Genomic DNA, 14462 nt, shown 5'->3' with positions numbered 1-14462 from the left:
GAACTCGGCTCGATCATATAACCATAGGCTCGAGCTCGAGCTCGGCTCAATCATATAACCATAGACTCGAGCTCGGCTCGATCATATAACCATAGACTCGAGCTCGGCTCGAATTTAAATATATTTATATATTAATTTTTTATATTAAAAAACACATAATGAAAGTCGAGAGTCCATTCATCGGAATGTACAACCCACCGAGTATTTTTTTTGTTTTACACTGTAACTCTTCCTCAACTAGGACTTGGTTAACGTAAGAATTGACGTATTAGTTCGCGTAAAAATACATGTAAAATACCTAAAAGAGTTATTCATATTCAATTAAGTTTGAGAAGAATATTTCAAGCAGTGTATTGTATTTGAGATAACTTAAAACATATTAGACTCTATTATGTTTATTTTAAAAAATAAAACACTTTATAATGATATAAAATTAATTTTATATCTTATAAAATATAATACGAGATGGCATATATTAAATATTATTACAGTATAATTATATTTTGATTTAATTTTTTAAAAACTATGTTTATGTAATCAAATTAATATTAAATCTATTTATCTCATTATAACTTTTATATATATATATATATATATATATATATATATATATATATATATATATATATATATATATATATATATATATATTATTTAGTATATCTTAATAAATACTTTATAGTGAAATAAAAATAATTGTATATCTTATAAAATATAATACATTAAGTATATATTAAATAATATTAAAGTAAAAATATATTTTGATTTGATTTTCAAAAATTATGCGCTTCTTTAATTAAATTAAAATTAAATCTATTTATTTTCTTATAAGTATTATATAACATATATTTTTTAATTTATAAATATATTTTGGGGAGGCTCATAAGAAATAAGCTCAAAATAGTCCTATGAGTATGTTTCAAATTTTAATTAAAAAGTAAAATATAATAAAAAAAATTATATGATTAGGTTCGAAAAAGTTCGACGAGTCATTAAACGAGTTTTACCTAAGCTCGAATTCGGCTCAAATCTTAAACGAGCTCGGCTCGAATTCAATTTTGATCAAACTCGAATCGAACTTTGACTGATCGGCTCGGCTCATTTATACCCCTAGTCACAAGTATAAATACCTTTGTCAAACTAACCATTGATTAATTCAAATAGTATATATGTAGTGTGTTATTTTTTAAAATGTTTCATATTTATTAAAAATGATACGGGGTTTGATACTAGTTAGAAAAATAAAAAATAAAAAATAATAGTGGCAACGAAATTTAAAACGAATGCAAAGCCACGAATCTAACCTAGCCTACCACTTGGGCAGATGAGAAATAATAATAAAAATTCCCGAACATGGTCATTTTCCAAAAAAAAAAAAAAATTCTCTCATGCACATGTAATAGTTATGTTTTTTTTTTTTAAAAAATGAGACACCGGATTAAGTATGTAGCCCGCAAACATATTTAACTATTTAACCAGGTGCAGAATTTTCCGCCTGATGGGCTCGAACCCAGAAATTTAAGGTTAGTATCCACCTCTTATGTAATAATTATGTTGCCCAATATACAAGTGTTCATCTTGTCATTAAATAAATTGAAAACACAATAAAATTAACCATTTGAAAACAATAATAAAAATATTAAAAAAATGTTCACAATCAAACAAATATAACATAACTGCTAAAAAAAAATGCAACATATTAAACACTGCTATGCTCACACTGCTATGCTCTGAAGGACCATGTACAAAAACCTTTAAAATTTAAACTCTTTCACATATAACACTAAGCTCATAAAGAAGATCATAATCTCTATCAAATGCACAATTTGAAATGACATAATACAATCAATAGAACAAATATATTATAAGACTTCATCAAATTATGTAGTAATTAAGAACATACCATCTTTATATAAACCACCACCCTACTACCCAATGGTCAATCTATCTGTCTCCAGAAAGAATTCAATCAACAAAAGGTTGTGACTTTAAAAAAAACAAGAAAAAATAAAGAAAAAAAATTTAGAAAGAGATTTCATCTCTTTCAGCATAAGATCAGAACCAGCTCAAATAACACTACCAGTAATCTTTATGGAACATCATCTACACAAGAAGAAGAAAAGAAAAAGACAACAAAAACTAAAGGAACTTCAGTTTTCCATTCCCCATTGCAGCTTTAGCAAGTTCAGCATTACAAGACTCCTTCAGTTTCCCTGTTAAACCCGCACAAGATTTCCCGGGAACTAAAGTGACAGCAAAGTAGAGATAAACAGTACACAGAACCGCTAACAGGGCCAACGCGGTTAAAAGGTATCTATGCCTTTGAAGGAGAACCGAGCAAGACAAGTCATCTGGTTTAGCGTACTGTTTCTTATTCGAAGGCATTGAAAATGCAGTTGTGTTCTGTGATCTTCTGTGTGGGGATGATACTAAACCATCCAATGCCATACTATATACTGTACTCACCAAAAGGAGCTATATCTATAGGTACCCACCTGAAAATCAAATCAATGATCAATACAATGTTGGTCCAATCCATACATAAAGTTTCTATACAATATGAAGATCACAACCTGCAATCAAGTTTTATGCTTAAACCTAAATAACAGCATAAATAATCTCAGGATCAGCTAAATCAAAACTATTCAGACCTAATTTATGCACCATACTAGCTTTTAAGCAGCACATCAGGCAAGGAAATCGGCTAAAAAGTAAGCAGATTCATCCAACAAAGACAAATGAAATATTTCAAAGATACATACAAGGTTGATCTAATCCAAACATAAAGTTTCCATACAACATTTGATCATTAAATAACTCATCAATAATGAAGATCACAACCTGCAATATAAAGTTTAATGCTTAAACCTAAATAGAAGCATAAAGAATCTCCAGGATCAGCTGAATCAAAACTATTCAGATTTCAGACCTAATTTATGCATCATGCCAGCTTTTAAGCAGCACGTCAAGCAAAGACAAATGAAATATTCCAAAGATGCATACAAGGTTGGTCCAATCCAAATATAAAGTTTCTATACATTAATTTGATCATCATCAATTATGACGATCACAACCTGCAATCAAGTTTTATGCTTAAACCTAAGTAACATCATAAAGAATCTCCAGGATCAGCTGAATCAAAACTGTTCGGACCTAATTTATGCCTAATGCCAGCTTTTAAACAGCACATCAGGCAAAGATTCATATAAAATAAAGACAAATGAAATATTTCAAATCTTTCTCCGTAGAGATCTTAAAATAATCGAGCTACATGAATGATGAAACAGATCGATTCAATTAACGTAAGATAAAAAACAAAACAAACGAGCTAATCTTATATGATTCATCATCATCATCAACAACAACAACAACAACAAATGTCATAATCAGGTGAATAACACGATTAGTCATCAAGATCGGGTCGAGAATAAGACAGATCTGAATGAAAGATATACTTTAAAATCATTATAACTTACAATTGAAGAAATCAGGGAAAGGCTTACGCCCGATTAATCACTGTTTTTCGGAAATCAGCATTAAAAGCTTAATTAAGCTCTCTCCGCCGATCGAACTCTCTCTCTCTCTCTCTCTTACGTCTCAATCTCCTCGATGCATCTCTCCTTGAATTTCGCTTTGACGCCAAAAGCACCTTCGACAATCCGTTGCAGAATTGCCAAACTTAGAGAGAGAGGGAAGAGAGAGAAAAAGAATGGATTTTGCGCGTAAGAAAACTGACGGCCATAGTCGCTTTTTATTTTAGCTAGCTGCTTCCAGAAAAAGGAAATACCCGACCCTGATACCCGACCCGACCCCTTAAGAAAACGGCGCTTCGGGTCTCGTTGGGACACACTTAAAAACCTTGTCATGAGAGTCATGGCCCTCCTCAACTTTCCCTCCTTTGTCACTTTAGCCCATAATTTGATCACTAGTTAGTATTTTTTTTAATATTATTAAATTAAATTAATAATTTTTTAATTATTAAATATGTTTTATTTTATATTTACAACTTTTCAAATATTATAATTTGAATTTGAATTTCTCTTAATAAAATTAGAAAATTATTACATGTTATTTTGAATTATTTATTAATTAATATATAAAATTGATAAGAAACTGAAAAGATATGACAAGAAAGTGTAGAGAAAAATGATACGACATCTTTTAATGGATTAAAAATATGAGAATTAAATTTTCAATAATTTAATCCAAATTATTTTAAAAGCCTACATGATAATATAAATATTTTTTCTTAAATACCAACAACTTCATCAAATTTCAGTTATCGATTTAATCTAATCAAATCCAATTACATACATAAAACTCACAAAACAAACCATTATGTGAAAATATTAGGTCCCAAAACTGTCATAAAGTTTCCATAAGTTCCTTATATGCGACACAAATTTAAAATAAACAACTTTACATATTTTTATATTTCTCGTAAACATGTTAATAAAGATTTTATGCGAATATGTGAATTGAAATAACTTTTTCCATCTCTTTTGACTTTTCTCCTTAAAAGTACTTATTTTTATGGAAGTGAACTTAGCATTTGAAGAGTTGTTATTACAAAAGTTTTGATGTAAATCTAAGTTATACATTTTTTCATATTGTATGTCTCTAAGAAAACTATAGAAATGTTGAAACAAGATTTTTAGTTGGATCAAATTTGTTGTCTCAATCTTTTTAATTTGAATAATACTTTTAATATTTGGTGGGTCGTCTATTGTTTATATCCTCTAATCGTGGTAATAATCTTCTAAAATTTATGTTCATCTCTTTTTTTCATTAAAGAATATGTTGTTATTTAATATGGAGTTGGATTTTACTTCTTTTTTTCTTTTCATTCTTTTGGAATTTATCTTTATTTAGAGGTTATTTTACGTGTACTATCTAATAAATTTTATGAGAATTTTGCTATTTTTATAATATTTAAATGGTCAATTATTATTTGGCGTTGCTTACCAATCCTAAAAAAAAATTCACTCTCGTTTAAAATTTGGGTAGAGATTCCTCTAACGCCGCTTAATTGGCTTGTTTGGCTTGGTCTCCTTCATTACTCATTGTTATGAAACTAACATTGTTCGTCTTTGAAGTCACCTTCGTCTTTGAAGTCATCTTAAAAAAATTAAAAAATTGTATGACGGTTGAATGATTCCATTAATTTTTTTTTTTAAATTTGTATTATATTTTATTATTTGCAAACTAATGTTCTATTAATAAAATTTTATTTTATTTAATTAGAATTATTTTATATATATATAAAAAAGTTTCTTATGCATTTATTTTAAATATTGTTATGAGTAGATCTTGGGATAAGTTCTTCAACCCCTCTATTAGGGTAAAGTTCAATTTCTATGTTTTCATTTTCATTTTTTCATTTTTTTCATTTTTTTTATTTTTTAAAATGGACAATTGATTTATATGTATATATGAGACAATAAATAATGAATATGAGATGTATGGTCCTTGTTAAATTTGCACAATAAAATTAATTGAATCTTGGACAACCTAAAGATCAGGCCCACACTATGATTTATTCCTTTATCATGTGATCTATATATAGATTATCTATATATATTTCTTTTTGCCAAATCTATGAATCATAATGAGAGGTTGGAAGAGTGATTTTGATCTTATTTATTTTAAATTCATAATAAAGAATTAAAACTAAATTTAAAAAAAAATATTTATATTTTTTTGTATCTAAATATATAAAAGTATTTCAAGATCTGTTTCAGTTTAAAGAGAATGCATCCTTCCCAAGAATTATAACTAATATTTATTTGAAAATACACATTTTGGTCTGCCATTATTAGAGTTACTCGTGGTCGTGGGTTGTGTCATATATTGAGATGGATCTCGAATTTCGGGTTGTATTAAATATTTTTTATTTATTAAAATAAATATTGGATAGATGAGATCACAATTTCACTTAATAAAGGAAATTGAATGACTACAGATGATTATTATAATTTTTTTAAAGTGATTTTATTTTTGAAAAAATTAGCTGTATACTTTAACGATACATTTCCCACTTTATTAATGATTTTCACATTATAAGATTCTTATATATAATATTATACCCAATAAAATAATAAAAAATAAAAAAAATGAATCCATGTAGTAGTCAAATCTTTACTAATATTAATCCATTTCTTATTATATACTAGAATGTTATATAAAATTGTTTGAAAAAAATGGGTTGAAATAATTATATTTATTAGAATTTACAAGTTTAATAATACGTTATTGGTTTTTATTTCAATGTTTTGTCATTTTTTTTTGTATCGTTATACTTAAATATTTTTTTTGTCAACCACACTATCCTTACACAAAAGCCAAGATTCATATTTTTGTTATATATTGAACATTTTCAAAATAAAAAACTAGTGCATTTGTTATATAATGATTCATGTTTAATTTTTTTTTTATGCATTTATTAAAATTAATTGAGTGTTTTTTTTACACCATATGAGATTTTTTTGTTCCAGTAATTAGTTAATGATATATATATATATATATATATATATATATATATATATATTAGTTGTCACCAGATTATTTAATAATATATAATTTATTAATAAATATTTATTCATAATTCTTTTTCTTGTAAAAATATATATTTTTTAAATGTTGATATTAAAATAGAGAAATAATAGGAGGATAGAAAATATTTTTATCTTTCTTCTCTCACATTTTTTTTACATATCACTTCATTCCCTCTCATATTCTTCCCAAATTATTAGTTATAAATATTAAATATCAAATTAATTTTTTTATATCAAATATAAATAAAATAAATTTCACTTTCTTATTTAATTAGGATCCCTCTCATATTCTTCCCCAAATTATTAGTTAAAAATATAAATAAAATAATTTTTTATATAAAATATAAATAAAATAATTTTTTTTATATCAAATATAAATATTAAATTAGGATAAAATGGTCTAACTATTTCCAAGTTTGGGCCCTTTGGACTTGCTGGGGTGGTCCGTACAAAAAGCCCAATTATTCTGAAAAGAAATTTATATAACTCACTGAGTCAACTGAGTTAACGTGTTTATTCGTTGAGAAAAAGACGGGAAAAAGGTAAGATTTTTTGGTTCCGTCTACATAGAGTTTAGAATTGAAATTGTCTTCGTTCGCTTTTTCAATTGATCATCATCGCAATTCTTCTCCTTCGTCAGTCGATCGATCAAGGTAAATTCTGCTAAATTTTTACTTTCTTTCTCTATATATCCGATCGTGTGTATATATATGTTCTTAATATGTCTTAGATCGATGGTTACAAGAGGCTTAACCCTTAGAAAGAATCTGCATATGTTATGCGAGAAAGAATCAATTTTATGTTTCTTAGTTTTCATGCGATATGAGTACAGAATCTGATTGTGTTTATGTGTTCCGTTAGGGTTTATATATTGTTGAGATAAAGGAAAAAGAAGATGTGGGCAGCTTCTTGCCTAGCGTCTTGCTGCGCCGCCTGCGCATGTAACGCATGCCAGTCTGTGGTGTCAGGGATCAGTCGTCGGTCTGCTCGGCTTGCATATTGTGGGATTTTTGCTCTTTCTTTAATTGTGGCAGGGATTCTTAAGGAGGTTGCTGCTCCTCTTATGGAATCCATCCCATGTAAGATTGTTCTATTTTGTTTTTTCGGTTTTCATTGCTAAAATACTGATAAAGCTTGTGTATCCAGGGATTAATCACTTTCACCAAACACCCAATAGAGAATGGTTTGAAACAGATGCTGTTCTGAGAGTTAGCTTGGGGAACTTCTTGTTTTTCACCATTCTAGCTTTTATGTTGGTCGATGTGAAAAGTTCCAAGGATCCTCGTGATAGTTTGCAACATGATGGATGGATGATGAAGATTATTTGCTGGTTTATTTTGGTGATTCTGATGTTTTTCATTCCTAATGGAGTCATCAGCTTTTACGGTAAGATGATATTAAATATGGACAATTTTGACTCTCCGTATGTAGAATTTCAACCTATGCTGTGTTGATCTATATCTATTTGTTGCCTGCAAAACAATTTCCTTATAACATGAATAGATGATTGTTGCGATGTTGGATAGATCAAACATATAGAAGTTAGGATGTTGAGCTGTGATTTTTTTTGACAATAGCATAGTTAAGAGTGTTAGATACCAAAAGAGAATTGGTTCATTCTCTTGGAGAGATGAATACTGCTAAGTTAGTGTATGGAGCATATTTTGAGGGATTGCTAAGATTTAATCCAAATAAACCCTTATGGGCCTTATCCCATCATCAATCTCATGTACTAAAATACCTTTAGTTTATTTTTTCTTACATTTGAAAATATTAAATACAAAGGATATTGTAGTCATTGTCCCAATTAACCCGAAATAATCAACTTTTTCATCAAACAAGGTCTTTACCAAAAAATCGGTTTATTTAAAACAAAACCCTACACCAAACAAGCTCTTACTGAGAGGTTCTTGAGAAATGTTTCGGTGATATACTGCATCACATGATTAGACTCATAAATATGCAATAGAATTGAACTTATAAAACATTTTGTGAATGCAGAGTCGGCTTCGAAATTTGGTTCTGGATTGTTTCTTCTTGTTCAAGTTGTGCTTCTGCTAGACTTTGTTCATGGATGGAATGACAAATGGGTTGGTTATGATGAGAAGTTCTGGTTAGTTGAGATTGTCATTTTTTTTTCACTTTTTGTAGATGGATAGGTAACCAAACAGAAACCCTTTGGACTCAATCTTTTTGTTTTCTTTCTGAACAATGTAGGTATGTTGCTCTTCTTATTGTCTCCGTTGTCTGCTATGTTGCCGCGTTTTCCATCTCCGGTCTTCTCTTTTACTGGTTTACCCCATCAGGACACGATTGCGGGTTGAACACATTCTTTATCGTGATGACTCTGATTTTTGTTTTTATTTTTGCCCTGGTCACGTTACACCCTTCTGTAAGTATATTTTCAACTATTAATTCTCATTTGAACTTTGATCTTTCTAGGTACCTTTTTTTATCAGTCACTTTTATACATTATCTGATCGATCTGATGGAAATACGTCATTTAAGCTGATTATTGAGCCAAATTTGTGAAATTATTTGGATTAAGTTCATGTCTTAGAATTGGTTAGGAGCTTGTAACTATTCCTTTTGAGAATAAGAGCTTGTTTGATCTTGGGCACCTATCTTTTCAATCATCATTCACTTAATTCATCAACTAAAATATTAAAATACCCTTATTTCATATTTTTTATTATAAAATTTCAATTTTAAATACAAAAGGACATTTTTTCATCAAAAATAACTTTGATTTCATACCCTTTTTTTTCAAATAACCCCACATCAAACAAGCTCTAATAAAAAATAATTGAAAAAGTTAGCTATGTTTAAAACGGAATTTGTTAGATTTTCTAAAGTTGTCAAATGCAAATGTATGTTTTGTCCTAAATAAAGACAACAACTACTAATTAGCATACTTGGTGACCGTATTTGGAAACACTTCTTTTATTTCTGATTCTGTATTTGGATCTAGATAAATGTATGTTTGGAAACTAAATTTAGTTAGACACGTATTCAAAAACAAAAAATGTAAGTGTTTGCAAATGTTTCATCTTTAGCTGAGGGTGTTTCAGGAACTCTGAAAAGAACAACATTGACTTTTATGCAAAATGTTAATCTTTTCATTATTTTTTTTTATATGGAACAGGTAGGGGGAAGTATTTTGCCAGCTTCAGTAATATCATTGTACTGCACATACCTCTGTTACAGTGGACTCGCCAGTGAACCGAGGGATTTTGAATGCAATGGACTCCACAAGCATTCACAAGCTATTTCCACAAGCACAGTTGCCTTGGGACTGTTTACAACTGTTCTTTCTGTAGTCTACTCAGCTGTTCGTGCTGGTTCTTCTACTACCCTTCTTTCCCCGCCAAGTTCACCCCGTGCTGGTAAATATCCCTCACATTCACCCTAGATGTTACAATAAGGTTAACAAAGAAAAAGACTTAGGAGGTGTTTGAGAATACTTATTAATCTAATGCATATTTGAATTAAGTTCGTTTCATAACTGTTACTTAGAATCACTTATTTATTCTCAGTTGAAATTAAGCAAAATTTGGCTTAATTCAATAAGTTATGAAAGTTATGAATGACTTAACATAGTATGTACTTAAAATTAATCAATTTAAGTCATTAAGGGTAAGATGGTCTTTAGTTGCTTTTTCTACATTAGTTCAACGTTTGATCAAATAAATTTACATACCAAGTACTTAAAATTTAGGCCTTGTTTAATCTTGGGGTATTTGAATAACCAAGTGGTTATTGAAAATCAGAAGGCTCACTCAGTTGGTAGAACACAAGATTGATGAACACAAAGTCATGGGTTCGAGCATTCATGGATATTTTAGTATTTCTTTTATAAACTGGTTATTTGGGTAAAATGACATTAGGGGTATAAATATATAATGAACAATAATGTCTTTCTTAATTTTTTTTTAATTTGAGGGTATTTTGCTTGATGATTTGAATGAAGTGATTGATAAGTAGATTGTTGATTAGACAGTGGGTTATTTAAATTAATTTCAAATAACCCACGTCAAACTAAGGCCTTAGATTCTGCTCGACCCCTACTTGGCACTTTCGAAAGAAGGCCTTAAATATTTTCAACCTGTATTTATTTTATACACTGAATTACTCATTTGAAACTTAAAGTTCAATATTCACTTAATTAATGAACAACCTTCAACATGTTTTGGGTGTGAAGGTGCCGGGAAGCCTTTGCTACCTTTAGACAAGGCAGATGAGAAGGAAGAACAACAGAAGGCAAAACCAGTGACATATTCGTATTCGTTTTTTCACCTCATCTTCTCCCTGGCCAGCATGTACTCAGCCATGCTTCTAACCGGATGGTCAACATCAGTTGGAGAGAGCGGAAAGTTGGTTGATGTTGGCTGGGCCTCGGTTTGGGTTCGAATCGTTACTGGATGGGCAACAGCAGCTCTGTTCATCTGGTCTATGGTTGCTCCTATTCTCTTCCCAGATAGAGATTTCTGAGTAATCAAATGTGCTATTCTAACTGTATCTATTATCTTTTTATCACGTTATTGAAGTTTTTATTTTCTGTGGGTGTGCGTTTTCTATGAACAATACTGCTGGTTTTATGAGCCTTTGAGCAGATTTCATATTTAAAATAAAGCTCATAAGAAGGTTCGATTGTAAATTTGATACTAAGTGTTTATTATTATTATGTTACCTTTTCTGTGTGTAAAAATGGCCAGATATCAAATCTATTAAGTTAATTGGCCCTAAAGTTATTATTATTAGATCTTGTTTGATGTGGGGTTATTTGGAAAAGTGGGTCTTTTGAGATTATTTAAGTAAAATTATTAAAATGTTTCTTGGTAGCTCTAGGGTTAATATGTAGATTGATTTTTCTTAGAAGAGTTTATTTGAATAAAAATCTCATGAATTCAAAATTTTATTTAGTGAAAACATAAATTATTTGGAGAAGTGGATTTTGTGACCTAAATGGTTAGGGGTGAGTTACCGAAATTTTATATCCATAATCATACTGAATAATATTAAAGTTTTATTATATTTTGATTTGATTTTTAAAATAAAGTTTTATTATATTTTGATTTGATTTTTAAAAATTAGTTCTGTGTAAATAAATTAACATCAAATTTTGTATAAAAAGAAATAAATCTATTAAAGATTAAAGAAAAATAATAAATACTTTTAAAGTTAAGTTTCAAATTTATTTAAAAAATGAAATGTTTGATTTTGGTTGAAAAGCTCATAGTTGAGACATGCATCTAATTTTTTAATTATAAATATTATATTTACATTTTTTTAATTTATAAATATATTTTGATATACCAAAATTTTAAAAATTTATTATTTGTATTGTATCGATGGTATCGTAACCTAATTGATTGATTTTGATGATATGATTAATCTTTTCTATGAATCTAGCTTGTGTATAGAATTTGAAATAATATTTTACTAGAATCTGTTTCTGATTAGAGGAAAAAGTTATTTTATTTGTCGAATTTACATTAAAAGTATTTTTATTATAGCACATGTTACACTGTTTAACATAAATTATGTAAGTAAAATAAGGTATGTAAAATGATATGGTAGATGGATAAGAAATGACTAAAAAGACATTATGTTAACTAGCATTTAGCCCGTGCATTTGCACGAGTAATAATATAAAAAATCGTAAAAAAAATTACGGATAACATTTTTAATTTTATTTTTAACCGTTTTAATTTATGGGTGGGTCAATCCACAATCCGACCCAAGTATCTATTTACTCAACATCATTATATATTAATTAGTTAAAAAGTTGAACTTATATTAATATTAAAACGTCCCGCGTTTATCAAATTTGGTGTTAAATTTAAAATATAAAGTCTTTGTAGCCTAGTTGGTTAAAGAGTTGTACTTGTTTTGTTAGGTTGCAAGTTCGAAACATACCTCTAGCATTTTTAATTTTATTTTTAACCGTTTGAAATTTAAAAACGGGTCAACCCACAATCCGACCCAAGTATCCAAATTAACCACAGTTCTCGACCCGGCAATCCGGACACTTTAAAAATTAAGCATCATTATATATATATATAGATTAGTTAGTTAAAAAGTTAAACTTATATTAATATTAAAACGTTCCGCGTTTATTAAATTTGGTGTTGAATTTAAAATATAAAGTCTTTTTAGCCTAGTTGGTTAAAGAGTTGTACTTGTTTTGTTAGGTTGCAAGTTCGAAACATACCTCTAACATTTTTAATTTTATTTTTAACCGTTTTAAATTTAAAAACGGGTCAACCCACAATCTGACCCAAGTATCCAAATTAACCACAGCTCTCGACCCGGCAATCCGGACACTTTAAAAATTAAGCATCATTATATATATAGATTAGTTAGTTAAAAAGTTGAACTTATATTAATATTAAAACGTCCCGCGTTTATCAAATTTGGTGTTGAATTTAAAATATAAAGTCTTTGTAGCCTAGTTGGTTAAAGAGTTGTACTTGTTTTGTTAGGTTGCAAGTTCGAAACATACCTCTAGCATTTTTAATTTTATTTTTAACCGTTTTAAATTTAAAAACGGGTCAACCTACAATCTGACCCAAGTATCCAAATTAACCACAGCTCTCGACCCGGCAATCCGGACACTTTAAAAATTAAGCATCATTATATATATAGATTTGGTGGTAGATAGATAAGAAATGATGACATTCCTGACAATTGTTTGATATATTTAAAAGTAATTAAATAAAAAACTTTAATATAATAACAATTTGAAGCAACTGTTTATTTATTAAATAGAAACGTTGGGTTACTTCAGTTATTTAATTATATTATAATTATATTCAAACAATGAATTTTCAATTAATTAAATTAAATATTATTTTGAAAATTCTGAAATTAAGAAATCTACTTCTTTAATTTTATAACTGTTATTCAATTTGCATTTTCCTTTTTATGTGGGACAAAAGGATATAATAAAATAAAAAGAAATGATATATACATCACATTTATATTGTATATATCTGATTTAGCAAAAAAAACGAAAATATATCTTGAAAAAAATAGAAGTGAGAATTTTTTTTTTTTTTTTTACTAAATCAAGTAAATGTTGTATAACTTTATAAGGGTGATTTATATATCATTTATCTAACATAAATGCTTGCTCACCAAATATTTATATAAAGATAATTTATTTGTTTAGTTTCTACGAAAATAATTAAAAATTTTCATCCTTGTTGAGTTTAATGTAAGATATATAGATCACGTATGTTTGGTTGTGATGTTTTACCACACAAAACAATTAATTCTATAATAAAGATTAATTTTATCTTGCCAAATTTTATTTGATCTTTCCATAGTTTAGTCATTTCAAGCCACTAAAAATTGAATACGTCTCTACAATCAATTGTTATTAAAAAAATTAGGCCAATACTTGTAATATGCTAAAACATTTAATGTGTTTAATCGAAAATCGAAATCTATTTTTATATAGAATCTAAGATACAATAATCGTTCGAATTCATCGATTTCTAAACAAGCAGTAAAATTTGGCCGATTCATATTCAAATGCATAATTCGATAACAACAGTTTATTTTATTAGGCTTTGTTCAGTTGTGGTTATTTAAATAACCAAAACCAAAATATATCACATCACTCTCCTCTTATTACCATCACTGAATTTATAATCAAAATATTAAAATATTATTTATTTTAATTAATATTATTTATTTATCATTATATATTAATACACTTTAAATATTTTCACGAAAAAATACCACATAAAAATTATCCAGATCATTTAAATAATCGAGTTATTTAATAATGGGGTTATTTAAATATTTCGAAGAACAACTAAGAGTGATTGGACCAATTGTTATTTATGTAGATCATTTAAATAATCGAGTTATTTAATAATGGGGTTATTTAAATATTCC

General features: G+C 28.2%; 2 protein-coding genes across 2 annotated transcripts; one reads left to right on the top strand and one right to left on the bottom strand.

Annotated features, from left to right (window-relative positions):
• Positions 1 to 1840: 1840 nt before the first annotated feature.
• Positions 1841 to 3724, bottom strand: LOC124945708. Its single transcript, XM_047486188.1, has 2 exons — positions 3477 to 3724; positions 1841 to 2495 (listed from the first exon to the last, which is right to left on the bottom strand). The coding sequence occupies exon 2, from the start codon at positions 2446 to 2448 to the stop codon at positions 2140 to 2142; it is 309 nt and encodes a 102-aa protein (XP_047342144.1). The 5' UTR covers positions 2449 to 2495; positions 3477 to 3724; the 3' UTR covers positions 1841 to 2139.
• Positions 3725 to 7069: 3345 nt separating this feature from the next.
• On the top strand, positions 7070 to 11242 carry LOC124945401 (probable serine incorporator). The gene is made up of 7 exons (XM_047485829.1): positions 7070 to 7207; positions 7416 to 7633; positions 7701 to 7940; positions 8556 to 8667; positions 8772 to 8946; positions 9700 to 9940; positions 10756 to 11242. Exons 2-7 carry the CDS (start codon positions 7450 to 7452, stop codon positions 11043 to 11045), a joined length of 1242 nt encoding a protein of 413 aa, XP_047341785.1. The 5' UTR covers positions 7070 to 7207; positions 7416 to 7449; the 3' UTR covers positions 11046 to 11242.
• The last annotated feature ends 3220 nt before the right edge of the window (positions 11243 to 14462 follow it).

The sequence above is a fragment of the Impatiens glandulifera genome, chromosome 7 (assembly GCF_907164915.1).
Source record: "Impatiens glandulifera chromosome 7, dImpGla2.1, whole genome shotgun sequence".
Classification (NCBI taxonomy): Eukaryota; Viridiplantae; Streptophyta; class Magnoliopsida; order Ericales; family Balsaminaceae; genus Impatiens; species Impatiens glandulifera.
This window is presented reverse-complemented; position numbering and strand designations above follow the sequence as displayed.

Bases quoted from the DNA above. Each gene is read 5' to 3' on its own strand.
- LOC124945401 (XM_047485829.1), top strand. From the start codon at position 7,450: ATGTGGGCAGCTTCTTGCCTAGCGTCTTGCTGCGCCGCCTGCGCATGT. The intron at 7,634-7,700 runs GTAAGATTGTTC...TTGTGTATCCAG, and splicing joins TCTTATGGAATCCATCCCAT to GGATTAATCACTTTCACCAA. The intron at 9,941-10,755 runs GTAAATATCCCT...TTGGGTGTGAAG, and splicing joins GCCAAGTTCACCCCGTGCTG to GTGCCGGGAAGCCTTTGCTA.
- LOC124945708 (XM_047486188.1), bottom strand. From the start codon at position 2,448: ATGGCATTGGATGGTTTAGTATCATCCCCACACAGAAGATCACAGAAC.